At 48.5% G+C, this 13,342-nt stretch overlaps 1 protein-coding gene across 15 annotated transcripts in view; it reads left to right on the top strand.

Annotated features, from left to right (window-relative positions):
* The window catches only part of LOC116941349 (LIM domain-binding protein 2-like), a 146,903-nt gene that overhangs the window by 83,944 nt on the left and 49,617 nt on the right, over positions 1–13,342 (top strand). For all 15 annotated transcript variants that reach the window (XM_076066269.1, XM_076066270.1, XM_032952365.2 and 12 more), the window contains one exon: positions 11,149–11,321. In XM_076066269.1, the coding sequence (XP_075922384.1) occupies positions 11,149–11,321 (173 nt within the window). The remainder of the gene's footprint in view (positions 1–11,148; positions 11,322–13,342) is intronic.

The following is a 13,342-nucleotide window of genomic DNA, read 5'->3' as shown; positions in this document are numbered from 1 at the left end:
TAAATACAAAAATCTAACTTTTTATTTCGGCCGCATGTCTTGTCGCTCCTTTTGTTGGATGCCAGAGAGGCGTGGTTTCTTTTCTTCGTATAAGGAGAGGGCCCCCCCCCCCCTGCTTTCGAAACAAATGCGGCACATGGGCCACATTAGTACAAAAATATCGTTTGTGGGGAGGGCGGGGTTGGGGGGAGGCGGTGGCGGGGGGGTGGACGTTGAGACACGAGGATTGTTCTCTGCAGACCCCTCCCGTGAGCCGATGGCCATTTTGGCATCGGTATTTACCAAATTTTTATATACATTTTTTTTTTACAATTCTAGTAAAAAAAACCTTCTACCCCCCCCCCCCCCCCGCTTACGAACGCATGTCTCCAGGCGGGATAATTTCAAGCTGTTTTTTAATTACCAAATTATACAAATCGCTCTAGTCACACATGTCTAAAAGAGAAGAAGAAGAAGAAAAAGACCCTTTTAAAAAAATGTGGGGGGAGGGAGAAAAGCACACAGATGGAGGTTAAAGAATGGGGATCCCCCCCACCTCACCCCCCACCTCCGCAGGGCACCTCAGAGTGCAGCCTGTCCCCTATTTTGCGAACATTCAGGGTCTGATTGGAGTTTTTTTCCGGTGCGTGGTCAGATCTAATAATGACGAGGGGGGGGGGGTGGTTAAAGTGGCGCACTGCGAGGCCTTGCCTCTCTGCCGTGCTCACCACCCCCTCGCCTAGATTATGTCGAGATTTGTTCGCGCCTGCTTTAGTGTAAATAATGATGGCGGCGTGCACTGGCATTTGCCGGTGTCAGGATGAAGCGCCCTTGACAAACAAGATTAATGTAACGTGGCAAAGCGGCCGGTGCGCAGCAGCCTCGCAGTTGCTCTCAGCTGAGCATGGCGGGGTGTGTGGGGGGGGGTTGCATTTCTTCCATTTCTGCCAGCGGCTGAGGCTGGTGCTATGATCAGATCTTCCTGCCAATTTTTTTTCTTTCTTCCCTTGCAACGGGGACCCGCCGCCACCTCCACCGCCTCTGTACGTGCCGCCTACATCGCCGTCTGTCACGCCACAGCCCGCCATGCACGGCAGTGGCATCTCCTCTCGGTCTTTGTGTTTTTATTGCGCTCCGACTCTCCTGTTGTTCTCCGTCCACCTCCCCCACCGCGATATCTTCACCTCTTGCCTTCGCTGTTCCACGTTGTCCTCGTGCAGCGTGGGTAAAAAACGGGAGAGCGCTTCGGAAGAAGCGCCCGGAAACGTATCGCAGGCCCTCGGACCCTAACGCGCGAACGCACGGCACGCGTTTCGCTCGTACGTGAAGCGCGGCTGCCGCTCCCTACAACCGTAGCGGTGAGCCAGACTGGCCCGTGGCACTTGTGTCTGCAGGCTTGAATCGGCCAGCCAGCCAGCATCAACCGAGCTTTCATTCCAGTCACAGTAAATTCTCCTTGCACGCGTAGCGCGCGCGCACACAAACAAGGACGCGCCCAACAATTAAATGTGTGTTTAACCCTCTCGCGGTATTCACTCGACGGTAAATGCTGCTTCCCCGTGTTGAAAAATATTTTTATTAGTCAATGCCGATGAGGTCAGGTCGCAAGCAGGCATTATGCTCGAATTAATTTCACATTGCTCTAAAACTAAACAATTATCAACACGTTAATTGGCCTCATTTATGTAAGCGTTTGTTTTATTACGTCTCATCCGTATGCAGTATTTTATCAGAGAGTGTGCGTTTTTGGGGTTTAAAGATAGTCCTTGGAGGTTTTTTTTTAAGTTCATGATGCATTTTATATCTCGATTAAAATTATGCTGCGACGTAAGTCGGGAGAAATGTATATTTTTTGCAGTGACGGAGGTTGTTGTTCAAGCTAATAAGCCAAAATGTGTAACCACAATATGTTTTAAACAGACACTTCATACCACACGAAATGTTGCTGCACTTCAATCGCTGTGATCCGTAGGGACATCACTGCACCCCCAGCAGCCCCCTCCTCGCCAATTTTAATTGGCTGGGGTGGTTCTTTTCTACATGGCTACGTGGATGGTTTGGCATCCGTATATCCATCCCGTGAGCTTTCCTCTCTCTGGTTTCACTTTGCATCTCCGAGAAACTCTCACCGTACGCCCCCTTAAACCTGGTTTTGCTCGAATGTAACCGTTACACATTTAGATTTAACAATACACAAAGGTGAGCTCACAAACAAAGCCAATATGGCCACATGTATCAGCTCTGTATGTATCAGCTCTGTCGCACTCCTGGCTTAGAATGGTTCGAGGGAATCGTACGCGCAATGTGGCGGTCACATGACACGCATGCAGGGCATGATGGGAGTTGTGCCTTCCTGCTGCTTCTCAGCAGCAAACTTTGCGTGTGCTGTTGATTGAATTTGCTTCCATCCTGCACGCATTCTGCCGTTGTGGTGATTGTGAGCCCTGGCCTGAGAGAGCGCGGAGTTCCCGAACGTTGAAGTACATTTCAAAGAACACTGATGATGTTAAAGTTTAAATTCTAAAATGTAAGTGCCACTTGATGAGACAGTGTGCTAGACTAAAGGAGCTTAATGAAACATTATTATGACATTTATTGAAAGTGACATTCAAAGTAAAACCACGGACCTACATTTTCGTAACGCAATCCAGGTAATCACGGAATTAAATCATTTGTTACAAATGATTTTCTTGTCTTGCTGTACACCAATTAAACGCTGCCATGTTTCATTATAATAATTAAACATTGTGTTATCGTAATGAGCTGCACTCGTAAATCCTACATTTGGGGGATACATTTTTCTGAAGTATTATTGCAAAAAAAACTATTTGTGCACGTTTATAGTTTTGCAAAAGTCTGCGTTGAATAGTGGTTATATTTTACGTGGGTGTTAGAATTATCTTCACGCGAAAATGCCGTAGGTGTTGTATCGTTTGTGAAAGTTACAAATATTGCACGACATTGCCACTTTCGTGGAGCGGCTATCAATCGGCAAAATGTCGTTGAGCTTTTCAGGGGGCAAGTGCTCAGAAAGAAAAAGTTTGCTACTTTTTTTTGCGGCTGACAGTCCAGCAGAAATTATTTACAGTCGTGACAGGCACCTTCTGGCCAAACTGATGTCCCACTCGTGGTTTGTCTTTCTCAACGTCGTTTTAATTTCCTCACATTGTCTCGAAAATCTGAGGAGGGCTGCAAATGGAAATGCGACCGTGCGCGTGGGAAATAATTCGTTTTTGTACGGCAGGCTTCCGTCGTTTCTAATTCATTCGGCGTTTTTCCCCATCGAGATTCTTCGTTGTGTAGCGGTGGCACACACCGACCTATTATTATTTTTTCTCTCGTGTTGAAATAAGAGGGAGAGAGTGGGGAAAAATAAACCACAACACTGAGTCGGGACACAGCGACATGTAATGGCTGCTGTTGTGCATTTTTTAGGAGGGCCTGCGCTCGCGAAGCGACCCGCGTGTGGCTCTCGCGCCAGACGGTGGCCAAATGTAATCGCGAAGGCGAATTCCTCCCTCGAATAATTGCCGAGTAAATTTGAGTGCAACAAGATTCGCCGCATCCCACCACCACCCCCACCCCTCCCCTCTCGACCGTGCTCGTGGCGCGGCCGAAAATTTAGCGCGGCGCCGATTCGAGGCACGTCCGCAGGATTGCTAAAAAAAAAAATCCCCTCCACGCGCAACTACAACGGAACGGTTTCTCTGGGTGCGCGCGCAATGGCAAGCCGGTCGCGCCGTATGCAAATGGAGCTCTCAAACGAGAGCGTTCTTGACACGCGACGGTGTGAAGCGCAAAGCGGCAGGACAGAAACACGGAGAGGAATTTACATCTCGCGCCCGCCCGCCTTTGAACGGACGCCCGAAAGCGGTCCAATCAGTCTTATTGCATGCTGGACCACTTTGATCAGATGCGCAGGGGGGGGGGGGGTGGGTGGGGAGCGGGCTATGTGAATACAGCGGGAGAGGGGCAGGGTGGAAGACACGTGCGTGTATACTCGCATGGCGCAAGAGAGAAACTGAGAAGCGAGCGAGCGAGAGAGGAAATGGGAGAGCAAGCGTTACAGCAGAGGTGCATGTTGTTAAGTGAGGTAGTGAAAAAAAACCGAGGAGAGAGGCAAACGCAGCTGGGGCGAGCGAAACGACGACAGAAGAATTGGGAGGTGAGAGCCACCAAGAGAATGATGGCTGAAGGTAGAGTTGCACGGATGCGGGGGTGGTCGTGGTGGGGAGAGGAGCTGGTTCGGAAGGGGTCTGAGAGGGAGCAGGGAAGGGTGGAGATGGAGAGGAATGAACCCAGTGGAAAGGTAGGGGCAGAGCGAGAGAGAGAGATAAAGGGTGAAAGGGAGAAAAGTGGGGGGTGGCGGGAGATGAAGAGAAACGGGGTTGGGATGGGGCAAAGGTAAAGAGAGAGCGCGAGGCGGAGTGAGGGAGGCGCGTGCAAAGGAGATCAGCGTGGGAGTGCAAAGCAAGTCGCGTGCAAGTCACCATGTTCTTTTTGCACGCCGCTATAGTTGGGAGTCTGACCGACTTGCCGGCCCGTTTAAATTGTCTCCCACACGAGACGTCGTACAGTGCTACTAAACACATGTAGTGTAGCCCTCCTGGTCATTACGGTGCCTGCGTGCCCTCCCCCGACCCCCGTCCTCATCCCTCTCCCCTTTATTTTTTGCGCAGTTATATAACATCATAATCCGTACACGCTCCCAACATTCGCGCGTCGTTAAAACACTAGATCGGCATTAGAGCCCTTTCTCTACAAACCAATCTCGTTTATAATTGAAACATCCCTGAATTAGTAATTTGCCCAGCAACAGGGAAAGGTCACCATTTTGAGTCGGCCGGGGTGCCGTGTTTTTTGGCCCAGAGCTTGTGCCCTGGGCCAAAAGAGGGGTTAAAGAATGGCCACCGTGCCCAAGGCTTGGTTGTGCATCCCTGGCCGGGGCCCTATTTGTAGCGCTTGGCCGCCCCGGCAGCCCGTAAATAACTGTGCTGGATACGTGTCTCACGTGTGCGCCGTGGCCCAGGGGATCTTACTGGCGGGGGGCGGGGGACAGCCGTGTTGGTGGTGGAGGCACAGGCGGTTGTGGGATTGGTAGTGGTAGTGGTGGTGGGGGAGCGGTGCGTGGCGGTGGTTGGTGGGGGGGGGGATGCGGGGGCGTGGAGATTGTTGAAGGCCTCGGGAAGGAAGAAGGCAGGCGATGGTGGAGATGTGCGGCGGGAATGAGGACAGGGTTATATGGCACTGTGGATGCGTCTGCACGTGTGCGTGCGTGTGTGTGGATGAGCGCTAGTGCAACGGTTAGCGCCGCAGTGCTACGAACCCGGCCACTCCAGTTCGATTCCCGCTCAGGGGCCAGTGGTGATTATCTGAACAGGTCCGGGGCCTCCCCTAGATCGACTCTGCCTCAAATGAGTACCTGGTGCGGTGTGTAAACATCGCCAATAGGGAGACAAAGGCGGCCGGGCGTGTTTCTGGCCTCCCACCCCCTCGTGTACTGTTCTGGCTTTCATACGTGCTCGCTAACAGCACTTTCCCCAGCAGTCTGTTAAGTCTATACGATTTGGGGGGGGTTCTTTGTGTGTGGATGATGACAGTATTGGTGCAGTGGTTATGGACAGCGGTAGAGTCGTGGATACTGCACTGCGTCACGAACCCAGCGAACCCGAGTGCGGTTCCTGTTCACGGCCAGCGTTGGTGATGAATATCTGGACCGGTGCTGGTATGCTCCCTTGGGTTGTCTCGGTCTTCAATGAGTACCTGGTTGCGGTGTGTCATCGTCAGCACTGGGAAGAAAAAGGTAGCAGGGCATGGTTCTCTTCACACCACATCACTCGTATGCCCGGCCGGCCTTCATAGCTGTTTGCTAGCAGCACTCATCACGACAGCCATACGGGTGAAAATCTTTATGCTTAATGTTGGTGGTTGTGCGTTTTATAGGGGTGCTCTCGTTGCGTTGGATTACGGAGCACGCACGTTCATGACATAACTCAAATTGTTCTTGGTTCTTTCGGTAAAATCACGTAGAAGGGAAACAATAAAATAATAAAAATATAAAACAATTTTTTTTTTATATTATTCAACGCCTAAAATATAAAACAATTTTATTGTTTTATAAATATAAAACAATTTTATTGTTTTATATTTGTATTATTTTATTGTTTCCCTTCTACGTGACTTTACCGAAAGAACCAATAATATGAATCCCTGCAGTCACGAAAGCTTTAAATCAAAACATAACTCAAATTGTTACGAAAAGTTGGTTTGGGCAGGGGACAACTCCGTTGGAAGGGATGAATAACGTCAGCGTTGCAGCCAGGGAATGGAACTCATCCACGCGGATGTCCACCGAGGAAATGGTGCCACGAAATCGCCTCGTGCGCAGGTAGATGGAGTACGGCGTCGCAGGGATTGCGAGAGGTGGCGACGGATCGTGGGAGGCCTTCGTCCAGTAATGGATCGATCGTGGCCGCAGCTAATGATGACCATGGTAGTTGAGCTATTAGATGTTCCCGTACAGTTGAATGCTTTTGATTGTTTGTCGGGCGAGTGGTGGGGGGGGGGGGACTTGTATCCACTCGTGCAAACGAGTGTGGGCCGCTGCCCGAAGGCCGCTCAATCGCACGGCAACACTGATGACCGTGCAGGCGGGCAGCGCGCATAAGCGGAACCGACCTTACAAATTAGATCATGCAATTATTTTGGGCGTTTAATAGTTTTCTTCCTTCGCACATGTGCGGCCTACACTTTTCCATTCTCCGATGCGTGTCTTTTCACTTTTTATGCGTTTCATCTTGGCGTCAAACGTGAGACTCGAAGTCTCCGAGTCCTTTTCTTCCCAATGAAACTTTGCCATCTGCCTCTGTTGACTTTGTTTGACAGGATCAGCCAAATGTTGATGAGGAAGCTTGTTTATTCTCGTCGTAGCTTCATGTTCATAACGTGTTTTTTTTTTTTCCCACAGAAAAGGAACTAAGTTTTTTTGCTTTCATGTTTCTAATCCGAAATTATTTTTTCGTGCGAGCAGATTTCTCATTTGCATATCATTTATAATTGGGCTCTGGATATTAAGATCAACAAAGTGCAGCAAATGATAAGAGTTGAGCTGAAGTGACGGTATGCCTGAGCAACGCGAGGAGATAGATTTTCACATCAGCAGCTCCCATGTGGTGCCGAACACTGCTGCCGAAAGCAAAGACGATCCGAGAGGAAAGAAAAACAAGAAATGGAACAAAAAAATATTCTTTAACCAAAAAAACAAAAAGCCTTCTCTATAACAACACTTTTTTTTTAAAGAGAGAAAATATTTTACAGCACATCTGTGGAATTATGAGACTGACGCACACAATGCAAGAATTGTGACTTGTGCCATTGCAAAGGCATCTTGCCTTTATGATGAGACCTGTAAGGTAGGCTTCGCTGGGTGAGGCCCACAGCACTGCTTTCATATTGAGGCCTGCAAGGTTGGCTGCACCAGGTGGGGCCTACTGTGCTCTTATTGCAACGGTAATCCTGGACTTGTTTTGGAAACTGTCATATTTTCAGAGTAGGGCTCTCCGATGTGTTTTTACGATCGTATCACGGTTCCCTTCGGCATGTCAGACGTTTCGCTCCATATGACGGGATCGTCTACGACCCACACGCGTAGCGGCGAGCTATAACAGCGCAGCCACGAAAGCCTACGCGGTAGCATTTTTTACGGTAAAATGGTCCTCGCGGCCGAAGCATTTACCCACGTCTTCTCTATGCCGAGGCAAATGCATTGGAAGAGCAACTACGAATTCCATACCCTCCACAATCTCCATCGCGATAATTGCGCTCGCTGGTTGAGACTTGGATGAGACCGAGGTCGAGTCGGAAGATCCCATGGGCCGGCTGATGATTTTTTGGCCACACGTAAAATTAGTGAATGGGTACGCAGCGGGTGATGTTAGGCAGTGACGATGGGGGGGGGGGGGGGGTGGGGTTCAGCACTGGCATGTGCAGGTAGTCGACATTGAGTAAGCAAGTGAGTTAAGAGATATTGGTGGAGGGGGGGGGGGGCGGTGGAGGATGGTGATGGGAGGGGGGTTTCGTGGGAAGGGGGGAAGAGTGCAATTCAGTGTGTTCCAGCACTCATTGTGACTAATTAGCGAGGCGTTAATTGATTTATAGTGCTGGTTACCCATTCCCGGCTCTCTCCAGCAACATATGCTTTTCTAAACGTTGTTCATTTGGGGAGGTGGCGGTGGGGACAGATTGAGCCGAGTGGGGCGAGCGGGTTGCCCCAGCCGACAGCTGCCTGTGTTTACCCACACGATGGCACACATGCGCGCGCACGTGCGCACGCGCGCGCGCACACACACAAGCGCGTGTGCGTGAGCGCTAAAAATCCACCGTTTACAGCCCCATCTGTTCCAGGGATCGTGACTTCACTTTTTTTTTACTTCATTTTCTATCTCTCTCCGTTTTCGCTCTCTCTGCCTCTCTCTTTGCCTCTCTCTCTCTCTGCTGTCTCGCGCACTCTCGCTTGCGTTCTCTTGTTCTCACTATCACCTGTTTTTTTTGTTTAAGCCTCTGCATATTCGGTCTTCGCTGCCTGCGTGCTAAATGCTGTGGGACGTTTAAAATGTGCGAGGGACGGCACGGCTGCTGTTGCTGCTGCCGCGGATACTGACAAATGCAGGGTTTGCAGGTAGTACTTGTGTTCGTTGGTGACACAGCCAGGGCTGCCTGTGAAGCCAAAAGGCCAATATAAATCCTTGTAAACAAGTTTAATGGTGCAAGTACAGTGTAATAATGCAACCATTATTTTATGATTGCAGTAGCTCAACTGTCCCAAAAACATTCCTATGTGGTTGATCCTCATATATATTTTTCCTCTGCTCTCACCCGCCAAAGTTAATATCTCTGCTGTTGTTACACATGCATTCGTCTTCGATGCAGAACTGAACGCGACGTAAAACATATATAGTTGCGTCTTGCACGCTTTACTGTATTTTTATTTCTCCATTGTCTATCAGACCGAATGAATCGTCCTTCTGTACGTGGCGGGTATTCCACACCCCTCCTCACTTCTTCAGGACCCGCGTTCCGTGTTTAAAACGCGGCTTGTTCACGTGAACGGCAGAGAATTCCAAGCGATGTGGCCGTCCAGTGCCAGGGGGGTTCACGGAGGGTCGTGGGGACGGGACATGGGGAATCTTATGCCGGAGGTCGAGCGGGGGAACGGGCCTTTGGTCACGTTAGCCGTCCGTTGCGTAGGTTCGTAACGCCGCCTCTTTGAATCCGGCACATATCGCGGCACAACATATAATTTATCTGTTTGGAAATCGATTCCTCCTTTGTGCAGAGTGAAATCTTTGGTGCTGTTTGCGTGGGCAGGCGCGTGGGCAGGCACGGAAGGACGGACGTGGGGGGGGGGGGGCCCGTTAGTGCCTGGCTGAGATAAAGTAGTGGTGGCTGTGCAATAGCCATGAGGCGAAGGGCTGCTGTGTATATTAGCTGTCAATGTGCCATCAATCAGGCTGTGTTATAGTTGGCCGTGATTAATTGCGCAGTGTGCTGTGTGGGGCGATGTGGTGGGTTGTGTGTGTGGGGGGGGGGGGCTGGGAGGATGGGCATGGGGGTTAATGATTGATGATAATGTATAAATGACGTTCAGACGGAAACCAGAGGAATACGTTAGCGGTGTTTTTGTTTTTCCCCTTCCCTCCCCCCATCAGGAGACCGATTTTCATTTACGTGTCGTTTTTCCCAGCCATTTTCCGGCCGTATTTGATCCTTGTCAGAATATCTAATAAAACGTCGAGGTTTTAAAGTCTCGCCTAATAACTGCAAATGTCACATGGTCTGTAGATCATTTGACCCAGTAAATAAATAAGTACATTTCACAGTACCCATGAAAAGCAATGTAGGATCACTTTTCATTAGTTGTCAATAAAATAATAAACTATATGTTACATGCATAATGCTCCATGTGTACAATAGTCTGTGTAAGAACAGCAATAGAGGTTAATATAAAGGATATGATTAAAATGCCTCGCTTTGTCTTCTTTTATAGCCAACGTTTTCAAATGTAATTTATAAAGTCAAGAAATATTAAACTGGCCGTGGCTTGTAAACAAATCTTTATTAGTGCAACCCTTTCATTTCTTGCTTGCATTGAGGCCCATCCAAGAAGCCAACAGGTCAAAACACTGTAATTTTGCAGGTTGGTGTTGTGGTAAATAATTAATTTGAGACCTTTTTTTAATTCAAAACAATAAAACACTCCATAACTGTAATGAGTGGTGCTCTGCGGGGATTTTCTCTGTGGTTTATGGCACACGGGACATTGTAGGGTGTCTGGAAATGTAACGCGACCAGTTTTCCTGTTGGAAAATTGATAAATGCGACATTTAAAATAAAATATTTCTCTATGTGGCCGTGTTCGTTAGGCATCGCCGATACGACCAAGGCACAATGCACGCCGTGTCCTCGTGGCGATTTTGAGTTTGTCGCCGTTGATATGTCCATGATTGGTAGAAATGCGTGGTTTTAACAGACGTTGAATCGTCCTTGCGTGTGGTAAATCGTATTCAAGTCACCACACGCGGAGATTAGTAGATTTTAAAATTGATCATTGCACTCGCAATACGTGCATCGAATTACGCATTTAAGATTGTTATTTACCCTTTGAATTGTACGCAAATGGAGTACCCTTGTTGGATTTATGTTAATTGACCAAACAATATTGCAACGTCATTACAGAAGTAAAAACAAACCAAGAAACAATACAAAAATGAGATGAAGAAAATTCGACGGCTTAGTTATAGCTTGAAAAAAAGGAATGTCAAGCGCGAATCGTGACAAGTCATCAATTCTCTCGGTGGATGAATCGCCACGTGCCTGTTGAATTGGGCACTGTGATGTAATCCAAGCGATACAACTTCAATCTCTGGCATCTGTCGTCAGGACTGAACCCTGTTCGGTCGATTTTGGCCTGAATCGAGCATCTGTGATGGCGGTATTGTCATCACTAACTGAAATGGAAAGACAAAGGTAGTCGGGTGTTCTAGTATAGGTACTGGTTGCCTGCCTTTTTGAAAAAAAATTCTCATCGACAGCCAAATTGCGCCACTCTAACAGCAACATCCTTCCCCCCCCTCTGCCCGTTGCGTTCCGTGCCCGCGTGTGTCAATGCAGCGATCGGCAGGACACTCATCCCACGCTACTTCCGGAGCATCTTCGAGGGCGGCGTGAGCGACATGTACTTCATGCTGCGCCACTCCAAGGAGTCGTTCCACAACAACGCGATCACCCTCGACTGCGAGCAGTGCACCATGGTGACGCAGCACGGCAAGCCCATGTTCACCAAGGTATGCCCGTGCGACCACGTCTTGCGATGCCCGCCTATCGTCGCCCACGCGCCACGTGTTGAAATTTCCCGCCCTGCCGTGTCACACCCAGCCACCCCGACGACACGCGCTCTGCCACGCTGTCGATAATGCAGCACGACGCAGAGTTGTTCCAGCGCCACGCCGGGTCTCGGGGACGCGGTGCCAGCTCACACGCGCTGGCTCCGCGAGTCTTAATGCCACTGCCCTTCTTGCGCGAGCCTCCGGTGGTTTTGTGGCCCAGCGAATGCCTCCGTGCGTGCGCCCCGGCGGTTTTGAGTTTGCTGCTCATTAATTACGTGTATATTGGTCTTGATTGATGTTGAATTCACCGTACTATTTTTTTAAGATAGTGTTGGGATTTTCACACGCATCTCTTTCTTCTCTCTATTTGTGTCTCACTTTCTCGCTGTATCTCTGACAAGCTCTCGCATTTCTCACTCTCTTTCGGAGCTCACTATGACCTTCGAGCTGCGTGCCATCCTTTCATATAGTTGCGACTCCTCGAATAAAACCGGCGCACGGTGCTCGTGCTGGTTTTCCCCGGGTGCAATATGATGGGCGAGAGAGAACTCTCTCGACAAGTCCAATGCAAAGTTAACCGACGCCAGTACTCCAGCCTCGGTTTGCACCGATTTCATCGCTACTGGCATCACCAGGAGCCCTCTCGAAAACATAGGAGCATTATTCATTCACCGTGCCCATTCATTCATTAGCTTAATTGCAGTGTAATTCATGTGCCTGTCGTGTTTCTAATTCATTGAGTTGATTCTCCACTAAATCGTTCATCGTTGCGTCCTGCCTTTCTTGCATTCGTTTAATGACTTTTTTCGCGTGTCAATGCTTGCACCGTCATTAATTTCCTCGGTGTATTCGTTATTTGGGAGACTTAAAAAAAAATGTTTGCCTGGCATGGCTCAGGTTTGACTGAACACATTGGTTTGTGCATGACAGCGGAGGTTGCAAGAATGTGGTGGCACCATACATAGCACGTGTGCAGGGTAACCTCGATTAATATTTCTTGACGAATAAATATCACGGCCGTAAAATTACATGAGCTGGTGAAACGATGCGTCGATTTTACAACGGTTACTGTCTTTAAATGGCAGTGTGTAAGAGGCGACGTTTTTGGGGAAATGCATTTTCCTTTAAATGCAAAATGTATGGTTGCTCGTGCACCACTGCCAACGCAGCATCGCCAAGTTATGCATTAAATTTTCATCGATTTTTATCGATCAACGTCGATGTCAATCCCACGATACGTGCATTTAATCGTGCGTAATCGCACAGGTCCCATTTTGTAGCTGCTCACCCCGAGCTAGAAATGCCCTGATAGTGGCATTGTCTTTGTGCTGTTTGCCTTTTGCCATTCTCCGGTCTAACATTTTCATACTAGGCTCAAAACCAAGTTGTCTCAAGTGTGGACCAATCAATGCATATATAATTATCAGAGCATGTTTTCTGTTTGCATGTTCACCACAAGTACGTGTGGTTAACGCAGACAGGATTCCTTGAAAAATGATTCTATTTGGTGTTAACATCTTAACATCTGTTTTATTGCCAGAAGATGTAAAACCTATTGTTATAAATCGCACATGTTGTATGTACTTGGTCCACATCACCATTGTGGCCACTGGAGGCAGTGCCGCAGTGTTTCGCCAGTGGGGTTTTGGCAGCAATGTTTAAAACAATTGATTGCATACTCGAATCGTGACACTAAATCTTGACAATCACTATGTTTTGGGGGGGGGGGGGGGGAAGAGTGTGAGAGGTGAATGGTTCAACCCTCACATTTGAAGACGCACTATGCAATTATCAAAGTATTACTGTGCTGTGCCAGCCACTGGATATGGTGCAATATATATATAAAAAAAACCCTTTGACAGCATCTCCAGAAGAGAGACTATTGTAATCTAAAGTCACAGCTCTCATCGAAACGTTTAAATAAAAAAAATCACCCACAATTAACATTTGACACAATCTGTACAAATGGGTTTGCAAAC

This window comes from Petromyzon marinus, chromosome 11, assembly GCF_048934315.1.
Source record: "Petromyzon marinus isolate PM22_M1 ecotype Great Lakes invasive population chromosome 11, UKy_Petmar_22M1.pri1.0, whole genome shotgun sequence".
NCBI lineage: Eukaryota > Metazoa > Chordata > Hyperoartia > Petromyzontiformes > Petromyzontidae > Petromyzon > Petromyzon marinus.
Note: the sequence above shows the minus strand (reverse complement) of the source record. Positions and strands in the feature narration are given on the sequence as shown.